The sequence below is a fragment of the Salvia splendens genome, chromosome 12, assembly GCF_004379255.2.
Source record: "Salvia splendens isolate huo1 chromosome 12, SspV2, whole genome shotgun sequence".
In the NCBI taxonomy this organism is placed as follows: Eukaryota; Viridiplantae; Streptophyta; class Magnoliopsida; order Lamiales; family Lamiaceae; genus Salvia; species Salvia splendens.
Window position 1 is genome coordinate 6,682,633 of NC_056043.1, and position 19,298 is coordinate 6,701,930.

At 39.5% G+C, this 19,298-nt stretch overlaps 1 protein-coding gene and 1 pseudogene across 1 annotated transcript; one reads left to right on the forward strand and one right to left on the reverse strand.

Annotated features, from left to right (window-relative positions):
• Positions 1–1,200: 1,200 nt before the first annotated feature.
• On the reverse strand, positions 1,201–3,601 carry LOC121757571 (annotated as a pseudogene).
• A 5,941-nt stretch (positions 3,602–9,542) lies between these two features.
• Positions 9,543–18,963, forward strand: LOC121758568 (lon protease homolog 2, peroxisomal-like). The gene is made up of 17 exons (XM_042153956.1): positions 9,543–9,846; positions 9,944–10,059; positions 10,336–10,444; positions 10,537–10,706; positions 11,833–11,924; positions 12,045–12,224; positions 12,309–12,392; positions 12,938–13,065; positions 13,843–14,044; positions 14,125–14,331; positions 15,225–15,355; positions 15,747–15,960; positions 16,164–16,466; positions 16,638–16,832; positions 17,345–17,590; positions 18,301–18,402; positions 18,573–18,963. Exons 1-17 carry the CDS (start codon positions 9,740–9,742, stop codon positions 18,654–18,656), a joined length of 2,670 nt encoding a protein of 889 aa, XP_042009890.1. The 5' UTR covers positions 9,543–9,739; the 3' UTR covers positions 18,657–18,963.
• Positions 18,964–19,298: the final 335 nt, after the last annotated feature.

Sequence of the window (19,298 nt, forward strand, 5' to 3'; positions counted from 1 at the left end):
CTCTACTCTCTTGCTCCTTGTCACCCATATTGGTACATATTTTCTTACAGTTGGCGAATAAGTGATTTCTTTTTAGATGTACACTTTACTGAAGATGATTTTAACCATCTGCTAAGTTGCTAGCTGAGAGAACCACCCTCTATCATGATTTCGGACCGTTAACTAAGTTCCATCTTATTGTCAAAGTCGTCAACTTTGCACATGCATCCTTTTTCGTATAAGTGTGGAAACGAAAGAGAAGCCGCACTATAGCTCCCTTGCAGTGTAAGAGGAAAGGTGGTATGACAAGAAGTATTATTGGTACTCAACGAAAACATTGCACACAAGCAAGGAGCTCGACTGAGTGCCAAACTGAATTGCAGAAAAAAAAGAAACAACTTGACAGTGTTGATCCTCCTAGGCACGTTCCTACTCAATACTCGCTGACCACCCATCTCTCAAACCTCAAGAGGGCATAAAAATTATACATCTAAACCTAATTCTACTCGATAGATGATAAACTAGAATAATGAAGTGAAAAACTTGAATACAACTAATCTATTCCTCATAATCTTGGACCACTTGTGTGTTGTAATGCACCACGTTCCTTCACCCTTCACCCATTGCTTAGCTACTGAATTCTGTTGATAGTAAAATTGGGTTGCAGAAACAGTGCATGCTTGTTTTTTATTAGTTCAATGGATACCTCAAATTCTGAAGACCACTCTACAAGCTTGCTTGCAGACTTGGCTATTCCCTAATAAAGGGAAGTCCCAGTAAAATGGGATAGTGACTTATATTACAATTCCATCTTTGAGATGGTAGTTAACTAGCATTATTCCTCTACATCAGAAGCATTATGTTTGAACATATATTTTCTCTTAATGTGAAATAAGTTGGGAATGATACGAGTTTTGGTTATACGAGAATACAAGAAGAGCATCATGTATCTAGCTGAGAAACCATTTAATGAATTGCTTTATACTCCATATATCTAAACTCTGAAGCTGCCGCAATTCCATAACTTGATTCATTGGTTGCTAGTAATGATGTTAAAAAAGGAAGTTATTTCTATGCTGTTGTAATGTTGAAGGAACCATTATCACAATGATCAAGTGCTGGTGCTTTTAGGTTTTTAAAGAGTACAAAAAGCATGTAAACAATTATTCATACAACTGTCATAGATCAGGTATGAGCTTTGTTTCTTCATGACAATCAGAATCACTATAATCCAATTATTCATATAATCCCAAAAATAGTACACATTTAACAAATGTCCACATGCATACAGAAAGAACAAATAGAAATGCTTTATGCACAGAAGCAGTAGCCAAATGAACTTCTCCAGTTCTCATTGGACACTTCTGGGAGTTTCTTTAGCTGCAGCCCTTTTTGCAACAGTTATGTCTTGCTTCGAGCCCTCATAACTCTTTCCCATCTTCTACCGAGATAGTCCTGCAACCATATTCATTGTCTGGCTTATGCTTAATCTACATGGATCTGTATATTCTTGTAATATATGTATGTCTTACTTATGCACCTATACATATATACATGTGTGCAACTATACAAGAGCTGCTTCACTTTCCTTCCTCATATTTTTTTGCTTGATAAATCCCACATACAGGTCAGTCCCGACCCTGTCACTGTCCGGAAGCCTTGTGGTTCTACCTCCTTCGGACATGCTTCTGACAAATTCAACCATATTCCTCCAGTTATCTGCTTCAAATAACCGCTTGTTCATCCTTAAATAAGTAAATGCACTCAATGCATTTCCTGAATCCGATCTGCTAGTCGCCAACACTTGCGAAAATGCCCCTCCATCATACCTCTCCAGTGCATTCTCTCCTGCCAGCTCTGTTCCTGCAAGTTTAGTTGCCATCTTGACTTGCCTGACTAGACCTTCCGGTGAGCAGTTAGCCTCGTTTGGCTGCTCTCCGTCCCTCATCTCCATACAAGTGAAGTTGAAGACTACACCATGTTTTGCCATCATTCTTGCTATCGGTAGGTAGCCATCTCTATGCCTGGTATTGTAGTATCCTGCTGTTAGCTCTGCTGCATGAGACCTTGTTTTGTAATGCCAGTGAATCCCGGCCACTTTTCCGGATAGTTTGGCTCCACTGCCTTGAAATATTATATTTGCTGCTCCGAGGATCTTTTCTCCATGGTCAAGTAGCTTACTGGAGTACCACTCCATGAAAAACTGCCCGTACTCACTATTCCACGTACCGTCCCTCTGAAAAAAGCAGGTATCTTCAGGAAAGGAAACTGGTTGTATTGTCCAGCATCATGAGGCCGGCGTTGTCCCCATTCATCTTTCCCAATTGCCTCTGCTGCTGCTGCTGCTAGTGATGCTCTCATATACTGTTTTAGATACATAATTCAGTAATGTCACACGAAGAAGACGAATCCATTTTTTACGATAATCGTTAAGGAATAATTACCTTGTCATAGCACTGGAATTCCCCTATTCCAGGAAATCTCCATGTGCCATTGCTTTCTGGATAGGAAGGATATCTCAGCTCTCCACAGGGCCCCATCCCCCCTTGAACCTCCTGATTAAACAAAACAAATTGGATTTTAAGGATTTACATAAGCCTAATATGATCAAGTTGTATCATAGGAACTATTTGTGCAAAGAACACCAATCCAATATCTTGTCTCTTATTTCATTTTGCACTACCATTGGAAGTCTTAATCATTGAGTGATTCAGTATAAAGTGATGAGGAAAAGGTAATACAGCTAGAAAAGATTTGGAAGCCTTACCACTACAACTTCTCCAATGTAGTCCTTGAATCTCTTTCTAAAACTCCTCATGAAATCAGAATAGACCTGGATTGGTGTTCTTCCTCTAAGCACAGCTACTGAATCACAACCCAAGGATATATACTCGGGGTTGCGACGGCCTGATTTATCCGTGTAGATAAGGTCAGGATTTTTGCTAATCTCTTCAAGTACCCATGGTGGTAGAGGAATACTGCAACGACAGAACCAGATAATAGTGTTAATCATGAGTATTCATCTTTATATCTTCTGCTAAACTTATGCATAATAAGTAGATCAGATCAGAGAGAAAGAGGTAATACGATACTTACGTGCAAGAATCTCCAACATTTCCTCCACACTGATGAAAAGACATGACGACTTGAAGCTTCAAACCGACCTTCTTGACCATGTTCATGAGCTCAGCATAGCCTTCCGAGTTGTATTTCAGAGGTCCATCTTTTTCCACCAGTCCCCACCACACATCCACCATGACCCCTTCAACTCCTGAGGTTTTCAAGGCCATCAAACTAGCTAACATTGCTCTTGGTTTGTTAAGATTCCCACCTAGAGATACCGTGTCAAGCGGTAGCATGACGAAAACAGGCACCCTCGAATTGCTGTGGCTATGAGGAGCTGTCATTCCATGAAGTTTCTCCACCAGCTCATTCATTGCTTCTGAATGTGAGGAGATTCCCTCTGCCGGTGAAAGTTGGGCTACATGCGTTGCTCGGAGCTGGCTTGATAACTGTTCATCTGAGTAAAGCTAACCGCACTAGTGAATTCATCAGAAGCTCCAGAACTTCTGTTATCTTTGGATTTGATAAATGAGGTGGAAGAATGACGTGTTAAAGCCATTTTTTTCTGAGAAAAGAGGTATGGAAAGTATGAAGGGTGCTGTTGTTTATATATAAAGATAGATAACCTATTGCTGACACTAACAAGACAATTTTGGTGGGCTCTAGTTTGAAGAGAAAAAAGTGCAAAAGATCAAACCTTTTCAAAGTCTTCTTTTAGGGCATCCGCAGTGGTGCGGAATTCACCGCGGAATTCCCACTGCCACGTCATAAGGACTTCCCACTGCTCTGTCACATCATAAGGACTTCCCACTACTCTGCCACGTCATACGGACTTCCCACTGCACAGTGACGGACTTCCCACTGCACAGTGACGGAATTCCCCTGCGGAATTCCCGACGGAATTCCCACACTAAAAAAAATTCACAAATTCATAAATTAACCACTTTCCGGAAGTAAAGAATTTATGGAATTAAAATTTCAACGCGAATAGGGAAAAAATCCATTAAAAAAAGAAAAGTACATTTCACCAAATAAAAAAATACATTTCAATAAATACAAACTACATCAACGACGACCCATACGCTGCCACACTTCTTCAATAATATCATTCTGAAGTCAAACGTGGGCTTATTTTTGGCGCATGTCGGCAAATGCACAGACTCGATTGACGTCGTCATGGGGTATCCCCATGCGTACATTGCTCGTGGCCATGCCGTGGCTTGGACCCGCAGCGTCAGTATCATCATTGGCCAAATCGGTCAGTGCTGGGCCTTCATCTTCGACGATCATGTTGTGCATGATAATACATGCGTACATGATGTCGGCGATGTTGTCAACATACCACAGCCGTGACGAACCTTTCACTGCCGCCCATCGAGCTTGGAGCATACCAAATGCCCGCTCCACATCCTTGCGCGCTGCCTCCTGACGTTGCGCAAAGTATACCTTCTTCTCATCCGTTAGGCATCTGATTGTCTTCACAAAGACGGGCCACATCGGGTATATTCCATCCGCCAAATAATAGCCCATGTCGTCCTGGTTGCCGTTGGCGACGAAGTTGACGGTCGGACCGACGCCCATGCACTGGTCGTTGAAAATGGGCGACGACTGGAGGACGTTGATGTCGTTGTTCGCCCCGGCTACTCCAAAATAGGCGTGTCAAATCCACAACTGGTAGTCAGCTACCGCTTCAAGGATCATCGTAGGATTCTTGGCCTTGAAACCGGTAGTGTACATCCCTTTCCAGGCAGCGGGATAGTTCTTCCATTCCCAGTGCATACAATCTATGCTGCCCAGCATCCCCGGGAAGCCGTGCTGAGACCAGTGCATATCCAGCAGAGCTTGACAATCTTCGGGGGTAGGCTTCCGAAGATACCTATCCCCGAATATCTCCCTCACGCCCTGACAAAAATACTTCAGGCAATCACGGGTTGTCGACTCGCCGATGTGGAGGTACTCGTCGAACATGTCCGCCGCACCTCCGTACGCCAACTGTCTGATTGCGGCAGTGCACTTCTGGATCGGCGTGTGGCCGGGTTTACCCGCTGTATCCTCCCGCACCCTGAAATACCCGTATCGACGCTCTAAAGCGCCAACGATACGCATAAACAGCGGCCGATGCATCCTAAACCGTTGCCTGAATAGGTTTTCCCCAAACCGTGGCTCCGGCGCAAAGTAGTCATCGTACAACCGACGGTGGGCCGCGAGATGGTCGCGGGATACTATAGTGCGATGATGGATGGGTCGAGGCACCGTCGGCGCCAAGGCCGCTTGTTCCTCTCTCACCGCGGCCTCCCGCACATGTGCCCAATCCGAGCCATAGGGTCTTCGTGATGGCCACTACCAATACCACTACCACTACCAACCATTACTATTATATAAAAGAAATTTAGAGAGAGACAAACTTGTTAAAACAAGTGGTGCGAATGAAGTGAAATTCAACGAGCCGTATATAGAGACATTACAAAAATAAATAAATAAATAAATCGGAATTCCGCGTGGAATTCCGCGGGAGTCGACGCAATGGCGGACGTCCCTGCGGAATTCCGCGGAAGGCCGCGGACCTGCGACGTCCTCAGCTCAATTCCGTATCTGTGCCATTCGTGCCTAATGGAGAACGTCCGCCACGGAATTCCGGCACATCTGTGGGAATTCTGCGGCGAAGTCCGCCATTGCGGATGGTCTTACACTTTTCACACCTCATACAGGGTAAAGAATCTACTGTAATTTCAAGATTTTCCTACATAAGATGCAGGATTGAAAATATGTTGTTTGACTTGATTATGTGGTAAGAAAGTTGCATAGTTATATTACCATGCATTCTGCCCTTGAAACTATCATACACATAAAATGTTGTTAATCACTTTGCTTTAACTTTGTTATATTTTAACTCTAAGTGTATTTACTTCCGCAAATGATATCAAGAAAGATATTTATTAGTGCTTCCAGATATTTATTTATATTTTTGGTTGAGGAATCTATGTGGAAGAGGTTAAACCAAAGTGATGAAGTAAAATTAGGGCATCCACTACGTTGTCCCTCCACCGTCCCTTAAATTACTATTTGAGGGCCTCACTATACTTTATTCATCCATCCCTTAACTAAGGGACAGAACCTGCAACGCTCCGTTACTTAACTGTCCCTTAAATTACTATTCATTCAATTTCAGTTTTTTTTTTCCAACAAATTCAATTAAAAAAACAAACTTCATTAAATAAAATAAAATTACAACTTAAAATCCTAAAAAAATACATAATTAAATTCGTGCCAAAATAAATAAAAAAAGACATAATTTAACTTTGTATAATTTGATGCTCTAAATTCAATTAAAAAAACAAACTTCATTAAAATTAAAACAACATTAAAATTCAAAAAAAATAGAAAAAAGACATAATTAAAATCCTAAAAAAAATAAAATGACATAATTTAATTTTCTCCGCCAAAGTTTTCCCAAATGTGCTCAATTAGATCCTCTTGGAGTTGGGCGTGGGCGCTAGAGTCGCGTATCCTTGCCCGAATAGACAACCGTTCTTGTATTGACGGATGCGCTCCACTTCGCGGCGGACTACTTGCGGTTGAGCTTCCGGGGGATTCGGGGTCGAACCAATTTCCCGCCTCGGGTCCTTCGTCTTGGACAATCATGTTGTGCAAGATTATGCACGTATACATGATGTCGACCATGCTCTCCATGAACCACAAACGAGCCGGGGCTTTGATGATGTTGAAGCGCGCTTGGAGAACCCCGAACGCCCTCTCCACATCCTTGCGAGCAGCCTCCTGCTTCTGCGCAAAAAGAGCCTGCTTTGGGTTCGCAGACCTGCTGCACGTCTTCACGAAGGTCGGCCACTTCGGGTAGATGTCGTCGGCGAGATAGTACCCCATTTTATACAGCCGGTTGTTGGCGACGAAGTTGATGGCCGGCGCTTTACCATCCAAAACTTCGGTAAAGAGGTCGGACTGGTGGAACACGTTTATGTCGTTGTTCGAGCCAGGGACCCCGAAGTACGCGTGCCAGATCCAAAGCCAGTAGTCGGCAACGGCCTCGAGTACAACGGTTGGGTGGGTGCCTTTGTGGCCGCTTGTGTAGGACCCCCTCCAAGCCACCGGGCAATTCTTCCATTGCCAGTGCATGCAATCGACACTGCCAAGCATCTCGGGGAATCCGTGCACTTGTTCGTGCAGGTCGAGGAGGAACTGACAATCGGTCGTTCTTGCCCTCCGGAGAAATTCGTCGGTAAAGGCTGCCCGGACTCTTCCTGGGCCGCCAAAGTATTCGCAATGTGGAGAAATAGCGGTTTACTCATGCGGAAACGGCGACGGAAGTAGGTTTCTCCCCAAATCGGGTTATAGCAGAAGTAGTCGCATACTAACCTTGCGGTGACTTCCTCCCGGTTACGATGGATGTACGTCCGGGAGCGTCGTGGGGGCGGCGCGGCTTCCTCCGCCTCTCGGCGTCGATCTTCTTCAAGCGATTGTTCAATTATTTGACGCATTTGCTCAAAAGAATTCATTTGTTTGAGTTGATTTAAGATGGAAATTGGAGTGGGTATAGAGATGATTTGAGATGAATAAATGTGTATTTGTGTGTGAAATGAGTATGAAATAGGATTATTTATAGAGTAAATAAATAAAAAAAATTAAAAAAATTGAAAATAAAAAACAAAACGGTAATATTACTGTTTGAATTTTTTTTTTAATTTGAATTTTTTTAAAAATAAAATAAGCATTGCGTCATCAGTGACGACGCCCACTCGCGGGCCAGCGAGTGGGCGTCACGCGTGTCTCGGGCGCTCGACACGTCGCCCGGGCGCGTGGCGGGACGTCGCGTCTCGAGTCCCGCAGCGACGGGCTACGGGACGGGCTGGGGACGGGCGCAACGCTGCAACGCGTCCCGCGGCGGAACCATCCCTCCGGGACGGAACATGAGCCGCGCGGGGGACGCGTAGTGGATGGTCTTAGGTGTTTTGAGTCTCAGCCATATCTGTGTGATGACTAATGAGTGGCTCTCTCTTTTTGTGGCCTTTGTTAAACAAGACACTGAATATGAGTGGGTGAGAATAATCTGACATTTTGTAATTTTGTTTGTTAGGATAAGCATGAAAAAAGGATCTTCCTTTGGGCTGGAATTTGTGGCTCTAGCCAAAGTCTATGCTTGTTTGTCTACGTAGTTGAGCTGGACAACCACTTGTTGCGCGTGCCTTTAACCGAGCGTATGATGTTAGCGAGCTGCATTAAATGAGCTCGAAGCTTATAAGATAGAGCCAAACTTGAAATAACTCAGGGGATGGCTAAGCTTGGTTCATTTACAACTCTAAAAGTGCTTCATGTAGACAAACATCAAAACATATTAAAGTGTAGTATACGTCTTATACAAATGAGTTTCGTTCTTGGACATGCACATCCTAACTTAACAAAAAGAAAAGAAAAAGCAAGGTGATAAAGTGAACACTGACGTTATCCACATACATTGATCAAGTTGTAGATGGGGCCAAGTGATAAGCAACAAGTAACATTGTCCGTACGAATAGGATAGGTTGATGTGAGTTCCAAGTGCCTCTCAATTTGTATGCCATTTGCATTTTTGGGGCTTAATTTAACATGTGGACCTCTCATCTTATCTACTTCTCTCTCAACTCTCACTCATACACAACATACCCTTATCTAATAGGAGTAATACAATCATATTCTCATGAATCATGATATTGAAGATATCAGATTTTGGCTAAAATGTATTGGAGTATGATATTTTCGACCAATATCTTCGTAAAAAAAGATAATAATTCAAAATTACAAAATTTTGCCAGTGCCATAAAGTTAAAGAACATGAAATATTCCATCAGTTCTATTGTCAGTGCTTGATACTCCTTTTACGATTGTTCAACTACAAGTGACTAATTCATTAAAATAAGAAATTAAAATGAAAAGAAATTAAATGAAATGGGAAAGTAACTCAATTAGTGAAATGACTTATTTTGAATATCATCTAAAGATGTTAATTTTTACTCCGAGTGGATCGAAAGAATGACAGGAGAGATGAATTAGTACTCCAACTATTTTTTTTTATGGTAAATGAACATAAATTTAAAGACCACAACACATTGAACTCAATCCGAACTATTAAGTGGTTTTTGGTTTTCTAAATAAAACAGTACCAAGATATAATCTATGACTAAATCATGAGATTATTTTAGTTGGAGGTGGTTAACTTGACTAATTATTCAATGATTATCCATTTAGGATTGAGTTTGAGATTGAATCTCATGATCCAAAACATACTATATATATAATCCCGAGAAACAATCTTGTAAATCGAACATCCCTAGGATTTAAGCTTAACTATTCTATTATTAGACCAACCCAAACTATTTTTGGAAGTCGGTATGGGACAAATGTAGACAATTGAATTGCCCTAAAATAAAACGTTGTCCACGATGTGAGAGAAAGGGGACAGATAGAGGGAAAGAAATGATTATAAATCTGTATATATATTAGTTATGTTTCGACTTTTGTAAATGATCAATTTTCCCCAACCTCATAAATCCAGCTTCACCAATTTGTCTTCTCTATCTTCGTTTTCAGATATTTTCGTTTTCTCCCCTTTCCAATTTCCATCCTCGAATCACAGTATATACACACTTGTCCAACAAATTGTTCCTGATTAAATTATTCATTTTAATTTACGGTTGATAGCTGTGATATGGCGGAATCGGTGGAGCTGCCCGGCCGGCTCGCTATACTTCCGTTCCGGAACAAAGTGCTGCTACCTGGTGCGATTATTCGAATTCGATGCACTTCATCCAGCAGGTACTTATCTCGAATTTATGTTTGATGAGCTGTTTATGCCTTTTTTTCCCGGAATTTGGTGGAGAAATTTATGTCCCGTGGGTGGTTGTGGTGCTAGTGTGAAGTTGGTGGAACAGGAATTGTGGCAGAGGGAGGAGAAAGGACTGATCGGAATCCTGCCGGTTCGTGATGCTGCGGCAGAGTCTTCAACCGCCGGCTCCCTGTCGTCTCCAGGTGATTACCGTGCTTTCCGAGTTCAATTCCGCTTGCGTGTGTTTTTGTTTACTTAGATTATCTACGTGTCATTTGAGAGAGAGAATGATTTGTGTACCTGGTCTAGCAGATAAAAATTTCATCTGTAATCGAGTTCATTCCCGATTGGGTTGATTGAAATATTGAAACGTGATGAATACGGGCTTACGAAATAATCTTAGTGGCAGTAATAGCACTATAGCAGTATTATGATTTTCATGAATTGATATAAGAGTGACTGTGGAACTATATTTTCAGGTATAGGAACTAATTTAGGAGAACGAAGCTCGAAAACCCACGACGAAATATCTGAGTCCCACAAGCACGGAGCTAAGAATAACCAAGAAGTTATTCACTGGCATAACAGGTATATCGATATTGCTGAAGCTAAGTTTGTTGCAATTTGAAACTACTGCAATTTTGTTGGTCAGTGGTATATCTTTTTTTTAATATCTCCAGCGGAGTTGCTGCTCGAGCTTTACATCTGTCAAGAGGAGTAGAGAAACCAAGTGGAAGAGTCACCTACATTGTTGTTCTTGAAGGGTTGTGTAGATTCAGTGTTCAGGAGCTGAGCACAAGAGGAACATATTACACTGCCAAGATCACTTCCCTGGATATGACTAAACTTGGTAGGCGTAACTCAAAGGCACCGATGTTTGCTAACACGAATATTTGTATTCTAACTATATACATGATGAGTGTGGCCAGCATATAGGAGTGTTTAATCCTCAAGGTAAAGCTAAAAACCACACAACAACATCCCTGGCCTCCTGAGTTTTGTGTTATTGAACATTAAAAACAGCAAATTGGTAGTGTCTAATTGAAATGGACATAGAAGAAACAAAGTTGTATGAGTTATTTTAACTGCATTTTGATGTGTCTTAGGTTAATATGTCCGCAAGTGGAGCATCCTGTATAAATGTATTGTGCTTTCCCAGAAGAGCTCAGGGACCTCATTTCTCTTTTAACTGCAGGCAGAGAGGGGAAATAACTTGTAAATATCATCTGATTAACTATGCTACATTATGCTCGTTTAAATGTGCTGAAATGAGTAATGAGACCATCCCTCTTAATTGTTGTTTTATCAGCCCCAGGCACCACTGTCTTGTAGCGTTAGGTGACTTTTATTTAATGTTGAACTAATGCCCCTGATGTTCTTCCCCTACCACTGATTGAACTCCTCTAATCTAACTAGTGGGTATAGTAGGTATGTTCTTCCTTTATGGAACTTCCTGAGTAATCTGTGTTCCCAACGACTGAATTCCATGACTTGCACGATCCCAGCTTGCATTAGTTACAGGGTCTGATCCCCAACACTATTTCAGTAATCGGTGGATATATTGCTTGTCTATTCAACCTCTAAGATTACATAATTGGATTAGTTGCATAGGAGAGGGAATCAAGAAAATCATTCCTCAAACATTTCACACAGAACCCAACTAACTTTTGTTTAAAAACCAATGAGGATACATAAAGGATTAATGACTGAAATTTCTGAATGCTAATCTAGTAATGAATGAGTCAACCCATTAATATGGCGTTTGCGAAGAGAAGTTGTAATAATACATTCAAAGAATTATGCGTGATACACAATCTTGTAGTTAAAAAGCTATTTTCTCGTTTACTACATATGTCATCCACGAAAGTCCATCTTAAATTTCATGTCATCTGTTAAAAAGTAGACATCATTGATAGAGATTTATCTGTGTAAAGATGCTGATTCAAAATCTCCTTATCATATTACATTATTACTAGAGATGGATCAAATAGAACAAGAGCCAGATTTCATAGCATTGTCCAGACAATTTAAGGCAACAGCTATGGAGCTTATTTCAGTGCTTGAGCAGGTATTATTTTGAGTTTGAATTTACACCTTGATTCCTAACAAATTATGAACTACCTGTAATGAGACATACATTTCAATGACTCTCCTCATTTTCTCTAATTTGAATAATTTCTACATATAGAAACAAAAAACAGGAGGTAGGACTAAAGTTCTACTAGAGACAGTTCCTGTGCACAAACTGGCTGATATTTTTGTAGCAAGTTTTGAAATTAGCTTTGAAGAGCAGCTATCTATGCTAGACTCTGTTGATGTGAAAGTGAGGCTTTCCAAAGCAACAGAATTGGTTGATAGGCATTTGCAGGTATCTAGATTCAGCTAATGGGTTATTTAAGAATGTGAGGAGCCTGTAAACATGAGCCACTTTTTTTTGGCTTGTTATATGCAGTCGATTCGTGTAGCTGAGAAGATTACACAAAAGGTTGAGGGACAATTGTCAAAGTCACAGAAAGAATTTCTCCTCCGTCAGCAGGTTCGATCACCTTAAGTAGATTGCCTTGAAATTGACTTACGGAAAAAATGTACTTGGCCTTATGAAAATACTTTGTGTTTTGGACTAAAGAAATATTGCCGAGAAATGGGTGGTTTGTGTGGAAGAAGGATTCTTGTGAAAATGTGAATGATGCCTTTCTTGATGACTTTGAGATTTTTGGAAGATCCGCTTCTGTAGCGATATGAGTTTATAAGTGGTATATAACTTGGATAAGAGTTTAAGGACTACATATACTGTAACTTCCAGCAGCATGAAAAACTTTATGCAGTTTAAAAGTGGTATATTACTTATTTGAAATACTAGTTTGCCACCTGTAACTAAAATGGGTTCACAATCACATTTGATGTTACTTCAATTGACATTTAAACTGAAGATGGGATAGATGATTTATGCGGGACGATAATCCACTTATTTGTTTTCTGGATTTTAGGGTAAGTTGTTTTTGGTTTTTCACCGCCTTATATGTCGGGTTGTAGATTCTGATGGTGTGTATATGCCTTAATGCTTTCTGGAACATGTACCAGATGCGGGCTATTAAGGAAGAACTTGGCGATAATGACGATGAGGAGGATGATGTGGCTGTTCTAGAGAGGAAGATGCAAGATGCTTCGATGCCTGTTAATATCTGGAAACATGCTCAGAGAGAACTAAGGTATACAACTGAGGAGATATCTATTGTGTATATGCTTATAAGATCGTGACTTATCTTTGTGTGCATGACTTCTCCACTTTTCGTGGATCTTGAGGTTTTGTAACAATATTGTTGAGTCCCTTGAAAGTGAATATTTGAATCTTTCACACCCAACAGCTGTCCGAGATGAACTCCCTTTCTCAAACTATTGCCTTATATTGTGTTTGGGCTAGTGGGGCCTAACTTTATGTGTGATATTATAGATCATAGATGGCCTATGTAGTTAGTATACCTGGCATATTTTTTTCTGATTCTAGTTCAGCTTTTTAACTTTGACTGTGATTTGCTTTACTCATAATATTACTATGTGTAAATACTCACTTATGAACCAACAGTTAACTATGGAGCTTTATTGTCTATAATTGTGTAATAGCCAGTTTCTCTTTCTATGGCGTAGGCTAATTCCGAGCCATATAACATATGGTTTCACATGATTTTTCTGGAATCAATTGAAAAAAAGAAAAGTGAAAATGGCATCATTGCCTGTATAGTGACATTTTGGCATGACATTTGAAAGGCCAGGCCATTTTTGTAATTTTATCAAGAGTAGGCCAAAATGTCAATATACGGGCAAAACTCTGGCCATAAGTGAATAGCAGCCCTGATATTATTATGTTGTGTTTATGTTTTGTCACGATGGTCATCATTTAATAAACTGGAGATTTATCTCACGATGTGCATTGTTTTGAATTTTTAGAAAGATTGACATTTGAATTCCAAATTATATTCTTATATCAGGAGACTGAAAAAAATGCAGCCTCAACAACCTGGGTATAATAGCTCCCGCGTATACCTGGAACTTCTTGCAGACCTACCTTGGCAGAAAGCCAGTGAAGAGCGGGAATTGGACTTAAAGGTTGCAAAGGAGTGTCTTGACATTGAACACTATGGTTTAGAGAAAGTGAAGCAGCGGATAATTGAATATTTAGCTGTTCGCAAGGTTGGTCCCAAATAGCGCAATTTTGATATTTCATAGGAATATTTTATTCAAAATGATCATTCTCCAAATATCTCGTGCAGCTCAAACCGGATGCAAGAGGTCCAGTACTGTGTTTTGTTGGTCCACCAGGTGTTGGAAAGACATCTTTAGCTTCATCGATTGCGGCAGCTTTGGGCAGAAAATTTGTCCGCATATCCCTTGGTGGTGTAAAAGACGAGGCTGACATTAGAGGGCATAGGCGTACATATATAGGGAGCATGCCTGGGCGTCTTATTGATGGACTAAAGGTGCGTGGTGATGTCTCAAAATCTCATCACGGTGGTCGATTCATTTGCATATGTTTTTCTTAAAAAGTTCATTTCTTCATTGGGGGTAAGATGCCTATAACTATTGAATAACAGATAGAACAAAAAAAGCAAAGTGAAATATGAGAAGTTTAATTAAGAAATTATTGAATAATAGTAGAACATTAAGGGCTCAGTTGGTTTGCTTGATTTGATATGAGAAGATAAGATAGTGTGTACATGTTATAACTATGTTTTGAGCTTATAAGGACTTTTTTCTTGACAAAACTAGGAAACAAACTGACCCTAAGATTGGGAGAAAAGAAAAGCAACTGAGGCGAATTTTATGATAATTTTATCACAATCCATATTCTCGTGACGTGACATTTCTCATCTCATAACCAAGGATGTGTCCTCATTGACATTTTGGTTTTTGTCAAATATCAAAATTGTTGCTTGATGCTTTGGATTAGAGTCATGTTGTGCATGACCATGATATCAATACTTACATGTTTCCGGCCCTCCATTAATGTGCTTATGCACTATTACACCACTCTGTGTGCTTCTCTATAATAGAGAACTAGAAACTCAGTTGACACTTTGCTTGTTTTTGCCATTCCTCATATAATGAATCATTGCCCATATTATGAATCTATAGTCTGGTTTGACATGAATCCTCAATTTAGTTGCTTGAATATATTGAATTCGTTTAATTATATGTTTTCTTACATAATATACATATGGTTGGACTTTCAATACTCTCTTTAAAATTGAAAATATTTTTCCTACCCAGTTACACATTAAAGTATGTAGTTTGAGACTTTCATGAATTATATTTGGATTATATTTTATGTTTTTCATACAAGTGAATTGAAGAGTTCTTTTGAATTTTCTAGAGGGTAGGCGTGTGCAATCCAGTTATGTTGCTGGATGAGATTGACAAAACAGGTTCTGATGTTCGAGGCGATCCAGCTTCGGCGTTACTTGAAGTGCTTGATTCTGAACAGAACAAAACTTTTAATGATCAGTATCCTGTCACTGTCAATGATTAGCTTTGACAATGTAGAGCCAATAAGCACCTGCATTTACTTTCTCATAAATGTGATTTAAGCAAATATGTGATTTTATCATTCTATATCACAACATCGTCAAGAATTCTCTATTTTTGTTTTATATTCTATTCATCTAGATATTTCAATTACAAAATATCTCCACCTTTTAATTATAAAAATCAAGTTCACTTTTTTATTCCAACAAATCTTTGCCATGTGTTAGGTCTTTGGTCTCCTCAGAGCGATGCAAAATATGCTCTCTTCAATTGGCTCTTGACATGCGTGAACACATGGTTAAAAATATGTATATATGCTTATTTTCTTAGAATTTTAGCTACAATGGTTATCCTTGATCAATGTTTTTAGCTATTTGCATGTACCGTTTGACCTGTCGAAGGTAGTTTTTGTGGCCACTGCAAATAGAATACAACCTATTCCTCCACCACTTCTAGACAGGATGGAAGTCATTGAGCTGCCAGGATATACGCCTGAAGAGAAACTTAGGATTGCAATGCAGCATTTAGTTCCACGAGTTCTTGATCAGCACGGCTTGAGTTTTGATTTCCTTCAATTCCCAGAGGTATGGATATTTATGCAATTACTTTTCATAAGTACACAAAATGCTACTAGCTATAGGCATCGGTATCATGTTGTTTTAGATGGTGGTTTTGCCAGGCTATATTTGGTATGCTCAAGTTCTTAGCCATCTCTTGCCTATTAATAAAATGTCACCCAGAATCTCATGGATCCTAAGTTGTATTGGCTTTCTTGGTTTTATTGTAGGCTATGGTACAACTTGTTATTCAGAGATATACAAGAGAAGCTGGTGTGCGTAATCTAGAGAGGAACTTGGCTGCTTTAGCACGTGCCGCAGCTGTCAGAGTCGCTGAACAAGATCATTCGGTGCCACTTAGCAAAGATGTCCAGCGACTAGCTTCTCCATTGCTAGATGGTAGACTTGCTGGTGAGGCTGAAGTGGAAATGGAAGTGATTCCAATGGGTGTAAACAAGCATGAAATATCAAATACATTCAGGGTGACCTCACCCTTCATTGTCGATGAAGCTATGTTAGAGAAAGTTCTTGGAGTAAGTAGTAATATCTTCTCAGAATCATAAGTACAAGTTAGTAAATTTGAAAATTAGTCAAATGTTGTTGGCTCAGATTGGTTTCATTCGCATTATTTTGTCTTGTCTTTTCTTTTCTTTTCTTTCTAATATACTATACTAAAGAAGTGATGTGATTCTTTATTAATAAAGCCCCCAAGGTACGATGATAGAGAAACTGCTGACAGAGTTGCAACTCCTGGAGTATCTGTGGGACTAGTATGGACAGCCTTTGGAGGAGAGGTTCAGTTTGTTGAGGCTACTGCAATGGTTGGAAAAGGTGATTTGCATCTCACTGGCCAACTTGGGGATGTTATTAAGGAATCAGCACAAATTGCAATGACATGGGTAATCATCTCCACTTTCTCCAATTGCACATGCAATATTGAGAACCTGTGAAAGTATTCTTATCTTCCCTGAGAATATTTATTTTAAATGGTAATGACTTTCCCTGGTATCTACCTGCAATATTTATAACATCAACCAAAGAACTCTGGTATTATTCGTGCCTATTCAATCTTCAGAACCAGTACAAAGTTCTCAAATGGCCAAATTCAGAAGTTTGTTGATGGTCAAACTTTTATGTACGATCATGAACACCGATGCCAATAATCTAAAAAATAATAGTGTCTGTTGAAGCTAGAAGTGGCACAATAAACAAGCACTTGTCTATGATTATAGTTGTAGAGAATTTCTATTGTAGAATGAAAATGCATTACCCTTGGATTTGATTATAACTAAATGACAATGTGTAGTTAATGCAGTGTACAATTTCATTTTCTGAGGAAATAATGTTGCATTCTTTAGGTGAAGTCTTGTTTGGCAATAATTGTGCATCTCTATTCTCTCATCATATATAGGTTAGAGCAAGAGCAACGGAGCTTAAATTGGTTAACGCTGAAGAAAGCAATATCCTTGAAGGTAGAGATATTCATATACACTTTCCTGCTGGGGCTGTACCAAAGGATGGCCCATCAGCTGGTGTAACTCTTGTTACATCACTGGTTTCACTCTTCAGTCATAGAAGAGTCAGGGCTGATACAGCAATGACTGGGGAGATGACTTTGAGGGGTTTAGTCTTACCTGTTGGTGGTGTCAAGGATAAGGTATTTTTGCTACTTTCTGATACAGCTGTTTCCTAGTTCTTCTTGTGGAATTTTTTGCATAATAATATTATCTACGGTAGCCATATCGGACTCAATTATTGTCATAATGGCAATGAATGAGTACTCAAGTTTTCATAATCTGAATGACTTGGGGCAGTAACGAACCTTTATCCATTTCAGCTAGGTAGTTTTTATGTTGGTGGAACATAGCATATACAAATACAATACGCCAGATAAAGCACATCTATAAAGAGCATCTTCACATTGACCTGGGTATATTTGAGATCTTTATGAATCTTGATTCTTCGTTCCTGCCCAACATGGAAATAGAGCATGGGAGCATATTTCTTAATCTATTCAACCTGGGGTGAGGGGGTAAAAAGGCGATGAAGTTAAATTGTCATAATTATGTTGAACGACTGAGAAATGAACAATGAAGGATAATTATTCCACACTCATCCATTGCTCTTTTCACTCTCATGATGGTTATCACTTTCCCCGTTCCGATCATTTTCTTTTCTACCTTGTTCCTTATATAGGTAATGAGAATGGATTGCATATTGCAGTAAGCACATCAGTGACTTCATAACAATTTTTAATGTAACTTCTTTAGGATAAATTGTTCCGCCAGAACATTGCCAACTTTGCATTTTTCTTCAACTGATTGCTACGACGTTAAGTATCTGGTTTCTGTACGGAAATGTATGCAGGTTCTAGCAGCCCATCGGTACGGAATTAAGAGAGTTATTCTTCCAGAGAGGAACTTGAAAGACTTAGCGGAGGTGCCAGCAGCTGTGCTATCGGGTCTAGAGGTAAATTTGATGCCCATCTTGTTTGTTGATTTCTTATTCCTTTTTAGACTTCACTTATCTGGAAGACTTAACATATTATGAGGTCAAAGTCAAGAGTAAGGTCTAGTTGGAATAGTAAAATTTTATCATTGATAATTGATCTTAATAGTAAAATTTTTATTTTGAAATAGATATTACTTGCAAAGCGAATGGAGGATGTGCTGGACCATGCTTTTGAGGGTGGTTGTCCATTGAAAAAATATTCGAAATTATGAAAATTCTCGCATTTCCATGAACAGTTGTGGATATGACTAGGTAAAGTTAAAAGTGAAATTGCAAGTCCATCTTGTATTTAGCAAGTTGTGTTTACGAATTACTCAATAGGTCAATGTATTATGAATGGCATGTTATTAAGCTGCGAGTCGAGTCGAGTCGAGTCGAGGAGGTTGAGATTAATTTGAGCTCAACTCTCTCCATGCACACCACACTTGACGCAGCTAAGTTGATAATGTACCTGAAAATGAAAACAAAGGAAGTGTGTGGTCAACTATTAATCGTATTATCTGTTTATAATCTTCATAATTACCCTGTGACCCTGAATAGAGATGTATTTGTAGTGTGTGTGTGTGTGTGTGTGTGTGTGTGTTGAAGAAAAAGCATAAGCATGGGAGATGATAGAGGTGCATTCACACGAAACAAATACTCATTTTTTCAATTCATTGTCCATTCAAAAACTCATCAATACTAAATATAATTAAATTAATCATTTTCCTTTATCACAAAAACCAACACATTCAATCCATCTTACATTATTTTTTCCTACATTAGTCCCACTTCAATTATTCATTTTATTCTCTCCTATTTTACTCCATTTGTCTAAAAAATAGTTTTATTTATGGACAATACGAATTTTAATG